This window comes from Gopherus flavomarginatus, chromosome 1, assembly GCF_025201925.1.
Source record: "Gopherus flavomarginatus isolate rGopFla2 chromosome 1, rGopFla2.mat.asm, whole genome shotgun sequence".
Classification (NCBI taxonomy): Eukaryota; Metazoa; Chordata; order Testudines; family Testudinidae; genus Gopherus; species Gopherus flavomarginatus.
This window is the reverse complement of record NC_066617.1, coordinates 368,411,064-368,421,440: the sequence shown is the minus strand read 5'-3', so window position 1 is coordinate 368,421,440 and position 10,377 is coordinate 368,411,064. Positions and strand designations below refer to the sequence as shown.

Sequence of the window (10,377 nt, the reverse complement as noted above, 5' to 3'; positions counted from 1 at the left end):
ATAAGTTCATGGACAATAGGCCCATCAATGGCTATATATCCAGGATGGGCAGGAATCCAACACCACGTACTACATGTCCATAGGTCTGTTTTCCAGAGCCTGGAAGTGGGTGACAGGGGATGAATCACTAGATGATTGCCTGTTCTTTTCAACCCGAGGTACATGGTATTGGTCACTACTGGAAAACAGGATACTGGGACAGATGGACCATTGGTCTTACACAGTAGGGTGATTATGATGTTCTTGTATAGACCCAAGATATATCTGTCCCCCTCTGTAACACGCTAATTTCACTAATGCAACTTGCACACTGTAAATAAACATCCCGACTTTCAATATAAGCCAAAAATCAAGCTAATCCCATTTCAAAACAAGACCATAACAAGCCACTCCATGAAAAAAGCTCCAACATGATGTTACCAGGTTCCCCGGCATGCAGCCTGGGATTGCGGTGGGCCAGCTTTGCACCCCTGAAATCTCTCTTCCCTAGCTCCTGCTTGCCCCTCCTTGCCCGAAGATGCCAGAACATGTTAGTACCAGAGCTGAGTGGGTCTAATATTTATTTATTTTTCATTCTTTTCTATAGGAATTAGATACAGTGTTCCTGTCAGCTAATTGCTAAGTTATCGGCTTAAATAGCCCCTTGAATCATGTTTAAAATTGTCACCCCTAACTAACGCTTAAATGTCTCCGTTGCACATGGGGAGCGGGGGAGAACGGACCTGGGGATAATCCAGTGAGTGACAAGGGGAGGGTAAGACAGGAGCATGCAACAGGGACAGGGCCTTGCGGGGAAGAGGCAGAGCAGGGGCAGGGAGTTGGTAGAAGAGGAGTGGCAAAGGGGCCTTGAGGACCTAGTAACAAACACTTAGAAAGGTGTCATCTCAATGAGTTGTACACAGACTGATTCCCCAATTGGTCACACACTGACAGTGCACAAAAAGTTCAGGAAAGAGATTAATGTCTCTCTAACTGCCCAGTCAGAGTCAGGGAAGAGAGCCCAGCACCATGTCACCAGCCAGCTCTGTTTGGAGCTGGGCCTGAAAGACAGAGCACCAGGGAAAACTTTAGGTCCCTTTACAAGTAAAGAGCTGGAGCAGCCTGTCCCAAATATGTTTGGTCCCCACCCCGTAGATGATGGAATTCAGCATGGGGGGCACCAGAAAGTACATGTTGGTCATGAAAACATGGAAATTCTGGCCAAACTGGTGTGTGAGGATGGAGAAGAGAGATGGGATGCAAAAGGCTAAGAAGACACAGAGGTGGGAGCTGCAGGTCCTAAAAGTCTGGAGCCGGGCGTCCTTCGTGGGGAGGCTGAAGATGGCCCTGAGGATCTGGGTGTAGGATAGAGTGATAAAAAACATATCCAAACCAGACACCAATATTGCCACAGAGAGGCTGTAGTAACTATTGATGCTGATGTTGGCGCAGGCCAGTTTCACCAAGGTCATGCCATCACAGTACATGTCGGGGATGATGTTAGTTCTGCAATATGGCCACTGCCTCACCAGGAAGGGATAGGACAGTACGATTATGCAGCCATGCAGCACCATAGCCAGGCCAATCATGGCCACCACAGGGTTTGTCAGGATGGCGGAACATCTCAGGGGATCACAGATGGCCACATAGCAATCAAAAGCCATGGCCACAAAGATCCCAGACTCCATCACTGAGAAGCAGTGAATGAAGTACAGTTGAATGAGGCAGACACTGAATTCAATCTCCCTGGAGTTGAACCAGAAGATGCTCAGCATTTTGGGCAGGATAGATGTGGACATGACCAGGTCGGTGATGGCCAGCATACAGTGGAAATAGTACATGCGCTCATGGAAGCTCGGCTCCATCTTCACGATGAACAGGATGGTGAAGTATCCCAAGATGGCTATGGTGCAGAAGGGGATGGAGATCCAGACATGGGCTGTCTCCAGGCCAGGAATGCCCAGCAGGATGAAGGTGGAGGGGTTGGTGAAATCGGTTGCATTGGAATCAGACATGGAGTAGGAGAGAAGGTGTCCAACTCTGAGGCAGAATAGTGTCTCCTGCATGTACTGTACGTTCTTCTGACTTCCTGTACGTGCCCAGGGTGATGGTCGCTGTACAAATGCCTGGATGGAGAGACGATGTGAATATGAGACATTACATGTACTACTGGAGGATGTTCTCATGCGAGAAGCAGATTGCTCGCTCTTCACACACTGAAAAATGACATTTTCATTATTCAGAGAAATAAATCATTAACAACTGATCTTACTCTATGTGTCAATAATTCCTACACATCTTGTGGTGGGAAAATATAATAGGTCCTTAGTGCAATGAAAGCCAGGCTAGAGAGTCCTTGTTGTAGGCCTCTGATTGGGTCTCTGGAGGCTGGGGGTAGCCTAGTGACTAGAATGCCAAGGAGGGGGGCAGAAACTGGAGGAGGCTGGCTGCCTTCACCCACTTCTTCCTGGCCCAGGAACTCGAAGCCACTTCCTATCCAAGTCCTTAAATTTGGGATGTGGGCCCCAAGAGTCCAGATTCCCCTTCCTGTGGGGTTTCTCAATAGGTTCTTCCCTATTTAACCAGAGGGGGAGGCTAACTGGCTCCTGTGGCTCGGTGTCATTGAAAAACCCTTGCTCATTTGCAGAAGTGTCCAAAACAAAGATAATGTTCGGATGCCTAAGGAATGGGATAGTGAATAACCTGGTATGAACATGCACTCGGTTTTGATCACTCAATCCCTATAAAGGATATAGCAGATAGAAAGGGGATTTCTGAGACAGGCTGTGAGAATGGCAGAGGCTGCCTGATGCAGACAGACTGAAAAGTTGGGAACTGTTAGTTTAGAGAAGAGACAAAGAATCATAAAGTCATAGAAGATGAGGTTTGGATAGTACCTCAGGATGTCGTCCAGTGCAATCCCCTGCTGAAAGCAGGACCAGCACCAACTAAATCATCCCAGCCAGGGCTTTCTCAAGCCAGGCCTTAATAACCTCTAAGGAAGGAGATTCCATCACCTCCCTAGGGAACCCATTCCAGTGCTTCACCACCCTCCTAGTGAAATTGTGTTTCCTAATATCCAACCTAAACCTCTCCCACTGCAACTTGAGACCATTGCTCCTGTTCTGTCATCTGCCACCACTGAGAACAGCCGAGCTCCATCCTCTTTGGAAACTCCCTTTCAGATAGTTGAAAGCAGCTATCAAATCCCCCCTCACTCTTCTCTTCTGCAGACTAAAGAAGCCCAGTTCCCTCAGCCTCCCCTCATAAGTTATGTGCTCCAGCTCTCAATAATTTTAGTTGCCCTCCGCTGGACTCTTTCCAATTGAGGGGCCCAAAACTGGACACAGTATCCAGATGAGGCCTCACCAGTGCAGAATAGAGGGGAATGATCACGTCCCTCGATCTGCTAGCAATGCTCCTACTAATGCAGTCCGAAATGCCTTTAGCCTTCTTGGCAACAAGGGCACGCTGTTGACTCATATCCAGCTTCTCATTCACTGTAATCCCCAGGTCCTTTTCTGCAGAACTTCTGTTTAGCCATTCGGCCTGGGAATTTTTCCCTCCTAAGTGCAGGACTCTTTTGGCCCAGTTCATCCCATCATCCAGATCCTTAATGAAGAGGTTGAACAAAACCGGCCATTGGATCGACCCCTGCGGCACTCTGATTGATATCGGTTGCCAGCTAAACACTGAGCCATTCATCACTACCCATTGAGCCCGACAAGCTAGCCAGCTTTCTATCCCCCTTATAGATCACTTTAACTCGATGGGAAGAATCCTGTGGGAGACTGTAACAAATGCTTTGCTAAAGTCAAAATATATCACGTCCACTGCTTTCCTCATATCCACAGAGCAGGTAGTCAGGTTGGTCAGGCATGTCTTGCCCTTGGTGAATCCATGTTGACTGTTCCTGATCACCTTCCTGTCCTCCAAGTGCTTCAAAATGGATTCCTTGCAGACTTTCTCCATGATTTTGACGAGGACTAAAGAGAGGTTGCCTGGTCTGTGGTTCCCCAAGTTTTCTTTCTTCTCTTTTTTAGAGATGGGCACTAGCTTTGCCTTTTTCCAAACATCCAAACACCTATTGACACAATTTTCAAAAATAATGGTTAATGAGTCTGCAATCACATGAGCCAATGCCCTCAGCCCCCTTGGATGCATTAGCTCTGGAACCATGGACTTGTGTTTGTCCAGCTTTTCTAAATAGACCCTGTTGTGTATTTGGTTGTCATGGTTTTTGTTCCTATGGCAACTGAGTTAGATTATTAGGGGATAGCCCAGCTAGCTTGAGCTGGTCAGGTGAGGTCTGTGTCTGTAAATAAATGATAGTTTTGTTAGCTGTCTGCTCTCTGGGCCTCAGGTGATTTCTTCCTAAACCAGCTGCCCCCAAGGATATAACAAGTGGCAACGAGGCTGGGATCCCGGTGCTGCCCCACTAACAGAAGGAAGTAGAAGTCAAGGTAAAGAACAAACAAACAAAAACTGCTTGTTTGCACTGACTGTGAAAGTGAAACTAAAAATCATGGCTGCTCTGCTCAGGTCACTGGAACCTTTTGAGGAGAATATAGTGCTGTGGCCTGTGTATACTGAGTGTTTTGACCTTTTCGTTATTGCAAATGACATTACAGAAGAGAAGAAGGTGCCAATATTGTTAAGTGTTGTAGGGGCTAAAACCTACTCCCTGCTACGCAGCTTACTACACCCTGGTAAGCCTGAGACTAAATCTTACAGTGACATTGTCAAGGTATGATTCCCCACTCTGAACCTTAGCGTCCAAAAGATGAGGTACCTGCATGAACCCCTCTAAGCTTAATTACTAGCTTAGAAATAGTAGAGCTGCCACCACCCAAAAATATAGTGTTTTGGGACACTTTCTGGCCCCCAAACCCTTCCCTGGGGACCCCAAAACCCAAACCCCTTGGGTCTCAAAACAAAGGGAAATAAACCATTCCCCTCCTTTCTTCCTCCCAGATTCTCCCCTCCCTGGGTTACACTGGGAGATCCCTGTGATTCAAACTCCTTGAATCTAAAATCAGAGAGGAAATTCACCTTCCTCCCCTTCTCTCCCCCTCTCAGACTCTCCCTGAGAGAGAGACAGTGATCCCAACACAGAGAGAAATCAGGCTTTTCCTCCCCCCTTCTCTCCTTTCTCCCACCAATTCCCTGGTGAGTCCAGACCCCGTCCCCTGGGGTCTTATAAAAGAATTAAAAAAAAAACAATCAGGTTCTTAAAAAGGAAAAGCTTATAATTAAAGAAAGAAAAAAAGTAAAAATTATCTCTGTAAAATCAAGATGGAAAATGTTACAGGGACTTTCAGCTTATAGACACTAGAGAGAAGCCTCCCCCCAGCACAAATACAAATTGCAGCAAACAGAGATACAATCCTTCCAGCAAAATACACAGTTGCAATAAAGAAAACAAACATAAGCCTAATCTGCCATATCTACCTAGTACTCACTATTCTGAACATATAAAAGCCTGTATCAGAGAGATTGGAGAGAAACCTGGTTGCACGTCTGGTCCCTCTGAGCCCCCCGAGTGAACAACAACCAAACACTAACAGCACACACAAAAACTTTCCTGCCTCAAGATTTGTATCCTGTCCCCTGATTGGTCCTCTGGTCAGGTGACAGCCAGGCTCACTGAACTTGTTAACCCTTTACAGGCAAAAGAGACATGAAGTACTCCTGTTCTGTTAACCCTTAACTGTCCGTTTATGACAGACATTGTGGAAATCCTGGGGTCCCGTTTTTCCCCCAAACCCTGTAATTGCTGAATGATATAGGTTCCACAAAAGAGACCAAAAAGAAGATGAAACAGTTGTACAATTTGTAGCAATTTTACAAAAGCTTGCAGAACACTGTGAATTTAAGGAGATGTTAAATGATGCCCTGCATGATTAGTGTGTGGCCTGTACAGTGAAGCTGTACGGAAGCGCCTGCTGACAGAGGCTCAGCTTACCTTACAGAAGGCTGTGGATATTGCTGTCTCCATGGAACTGGCTACAAGGGAGGCGCAATAGATCGGTGCATCCCCTAGGGTTCAAAAAGTGTCACAAGAACCTACCCACAAAACTGTGCAGAGTCAGGAGTGTTACCGCTGTGGTAAGCCAGGTCACCAGGCATCAGAATGCTGGTGTAAGGACCTGATATGTCAACACTGTGGCAAAAATGGACACCTTGAGTGTGCCTGTAAACAAAAGAAAAAGAGGCCTGTGGTCTGGCCGACAAAAAGAGGAACCCTGCATACCCTAGAGCAGACCCAGGATGATCAAGGTGACACCTCATCACAAGAGGAAGTGCCACTGCGTGTTGTATCTTTGGCAGTGGGCTCACATGAATACTGGGTAACCCCGTTGTTGGATGGCAAACCTATACGCATGGAACTGGACACCAGTGCAGCCGTCTTGCTGGTCTCTGAGACTGTGTATAAAGAAGAGCTACAGCATCTTCCGCTTAAGGCAAAAAAAACTGTTCTGGAGACGTATACGAGAGAAGCTATGCCCATGTTGGGCACTATTGATGTTAAGGTGGAGCTCAATGGACAGGCTGCTAAATTGCCACTGTTTGTGGTGAGAGGTAACTACCCAGCCTTAATGAGTAGGTCTTGGCTTGGGAAGATTCAGCTGAACTGGGCAAAAGTGCACCGGATGACTAAAGAAGAAACTAGTCTAACCCCTATACTAAGGAAACATGCAGCTGTTTTTGGAAATGATTTGGGAAGTATGAAGGGAATCACTGTGACATTGAACATTAAACCTGACAGTCCACCGAACTATCTGAAAGCCTGAACTGTGCCATATGCCATCAGGCCAAAAGTTAAAGCAGACCTGGAGTGCCTGGTCACCAATGGAGTCATAATACCAGTTACCCATAGCTCATGGGCCACTCCTATCGTTCCAATAGTGAAGAAAGATGGCTCTCTCCAGTTTTGCGGTGATTTTAAAGTCATTGTAAACCCAGTGTTGTGTGCAGAGCAATACCCGCTTCCCCGCATCGATGAGCTCTTTGCAGTCCTGGCTGGGGGACAAAAGTTCAGTAACATTGATCTGATTCAAGCATATTTACAGATGCACGTCGATGAAAAGTCCCAAGAGCTATTGACTATTGTGACTCATATGGGGCTTTATCGATACTATCGCCTACCCTTCGGAATAACGTCTGCTCCCGCCCTGTTCCAGAGGGCTATGGACCAGATCTTGTGTGGCTTGTCAGAAGTTCAGTGCTATCTGGATGATATCCTGGTCACTGGAAGGAATGAAGAGGATCACTTAAAGAATTTAGAGGCTGCCCTACAAAGACTGGAAGAGTATGGCCTACGAGTTCGCAAAGACAAGTGTGAATTCTTCCAGCCCTCTGTTGAATATTTGGGACACATCATTGATGTTGCGGGTCTTCATAAGGCTCCTGAAGAAGTTAAAGCTATTGTGGAGGCTCCTCCAACTCGAAGTGTAAGCCAGCTGCACTCGTTTCTAGGACTAATGAACTATTACGGAAAGTTCATCTCACAGTTAGCCACACTGCTAAAACCACTTCATGAGCTCCTGGGGCAGAACAAGGCCTGGAAGTGAACTGAAGCCTGTGATGTTGCATTTAACAAAGCTAAGGATGCATTGCTAAATTCTGAAGTTCTAACGCACTTTGATCCATCCTTACCCTTACAATTGGCCTGCGATGCCTCCTCTTATGGAGTGGGAGCAGTCGTGTCACACATTATGCCTTTGGGAGAAGAGAGACCTATTGTTTTTGCTTTACGCGCTATAAGCAAAGCAAAAACTAACTGTGCCCAAATCGAACGTGAGGCATTGGGAATTGTTTTTGGAATTCGGAAGTTTCATCAGTACCTGTTTGGGCAGAAGTTTACTCTTCTCACAGACCATCGACCTCTGACGTCAATTTTTGGACCCTACGCAGGCATTCCCCCATTAACTGCTAGTCATATGCAACATTGGGCATTGTTACTTTCAGCACACACATATGAAATCAAATATTGGAAATCCACTCTGCACGGCAATGCAGATGGCCTCTCAAGGTTGCCTTAGCCGGTCAAACATCAAGGTAATGCTCAAAAGGAAATCTTCTATTTTGAACAGATAGAGAATACACTTATCATTGCTACTCAGATAAAGAAGGCAACTCGCGTTGACCCAGTACTGTCCCAAGTTATGGACCTAGTGATGCATGGAAAATCTCGACAAACCTCTCCAGTCTCACCCGACCTTGTTACCTACATGTCCAGGAGGACAGAGTTATCGGTCCAATCTGGTTGTTTGTTGTGGGGAAGACGTGTCATTATTCCACCACCACTGAGATCACAGATGTTAGAACAGCTACATTCTGGTCACTGTGGAATAGTGCGCATGAAGGAAATTGCATGAAACTATTTTTGGTGGCCTGGATTGGACAGCGCTATTGAAGAGAAGGCAAAAGCTTGTATGTCATGTCAGAGTGTGAGGAATGCACCCCAGTGGGCACCCCTACACCCAAGGGACTGGCCTGAAAACCCGTGGCAATGTATTCACGTTGACTTCGCTGGTCCCCTTGAAGGAAGCATATTCTTGGCGACAGTAGATGCCCATTCTAAATGGCCAGAAGTCTCTATAATGCAGTCCACTACTGCAGAGAGTACTATCCAAAAACTATGGGGACTCTTTAGTCGTTTCGGTCTGCCATAACAACTTGTGAGCGACAACAGACCGCAGTTCTTCTCTCAGGAGATTCAAAATTTTGTGAAGGCAAATGTTATACACCACATCACTTCAGCACCATATCATCCATCCACCAATGGATTACCTGAAAGATTTGTGGAGACAATGAAACACGCTTTGAAATCAGCAAGGGAACAACAATCCGTTCAAAGCGTCTGGATACCTTCTTACTTTCCTACAGAAACGCACCTCATGCTAAGACCAAGGCATCCTCGGCCTTTCTAATGATGGGATGACAGCTGCGCACTTGCTTTGATCTGCTGAATCCTTCTGAACCCCAACAAACTGTGCAATGTCAGCAACAATATCAAGTCATCAGATGAGCACCCAGAGCAAAAGACCGAACCTTTAGCTCGGGACAAGCCAGTTTTGGCTCAGAATTATACTTCTGGAGCTAAATGCGTCCCTCCCATGATCATCACTCAAACAAGACCTGTTTCCTACACAGTCCCGACTTCAGAGAATCTTACCTGGCAGCGACATGTAGATCAGCTGTTGCCAGCTCATGCCAGTCCTCAGGACACATCTGCAGTTGAGTGGTCTGACTTCACCTCTTCTGGTGAGACACCGAATCACGAATCACCTGTTCTGACTGTTCTCCTCCATTACTGCCGGCGGCTGAGATACCCCTTTGCCAGCACAAGCTGATACCACCTCCTCACCTGTTTGTGCTGCGGACCCTGAGCCCATGGTACTTTCGGGTGCAACAACACCAGGAGTTTGCCATAATCCACCTAGAGACAGAAGGCCTCCTCATAGGCTGGATCTTTAGCTAGGGCAATCCCACAGTTATGGGGCAAAATAATCCCCAGGGTTTAGCCGGGAATGGAGGCAGTCTACCTTCCTTCTCTAGTCTAGTGTGTTTTATTTAGGGGATGTTCTTATTGGGGGGAGGAATATGTTGTGTATTTGGTTGTCATGGTTTTTATTCCTATGGCATCTGAGTTCGATTGTTTAGGGGATAGCCTAGCCAGCTTCGGCCGGTTAGGTGAGCTCCGTGTCTGTAAATAAATGGTAGCTTTGTTAGCTGTCTGCTTCTAGCCTCAAGTGATATTCTTCCTAAACCAGCTGCCCCCAAGGATATAACAGGGACTGTGTAAACTGACCTCCTGGAGGGGAGCAGTCACACAACTGACATCATGGGGATGGAGAGAGGGGTGACAGAGGGTACCCAATCCAGTTGTGTGGCGGGCTTGTGAAATGAACTGTCTCTTTAGAATAATAGAACCACAGAAAATTAGGGTTCGAAGTGACCCCAGGAAGTCATCTAGTTGAACTCAATGCTCAAAGGAGGGCCAACACCAACTAAATCATCCCAGCCAGCGCTTTGTCAGCCGGGCCTTAAAAAATCCAAGAATGCGATTCCACCACCTCCCTAGGTAACCCATTCCAGTGCTTCACCACATTCCTAGTGAAATAGTGTTTCCCAATATCCAACCTAGACCTGCCACACTGCAACTTGAGACCGTTGCTCCTTCTTCTGTCATCTACCACCACTGAGAATGGCCGAGCTAGATCCTCTTTAGAACCTCCCCTACAGGTAATTGAAGGCTGCTATCAAATCCCCCTCGTTCTTCTCTTCTGCAGACTAAATAAGCCAAGTTCTCTCAGCCTCTTTTCGTAAGTCATGAGCCCCAACCCCCTGATCATTTTTGTTGCTGTCTGCTGGACTCTCTCCTATTTATTC

At 46.7% G+C, this 10,377-nt stretch overlaps 1 protein-coding gene across 1 annotated transcript; it reads right to left on the bottom strand.

Moving 5' to 3' along the window:
* Positions 1-1,067: 1,067 nt before the first annotated feature.
* Positions 1,068-1,994, bottom strand: LOC127031721 (olfactory receptor 52R1-like). The gene has a single exon (XM_050918797.1). It carries the CDS (start codon positions 1,992-1,994, stop codon positions 1,068-1,070), a length of 927 nt encoding a protein of 308 aa, XP_050774754.1.
* Between the last annotated feature and the right edge of the window lie 8,383 nt (positions 1,995-10,377).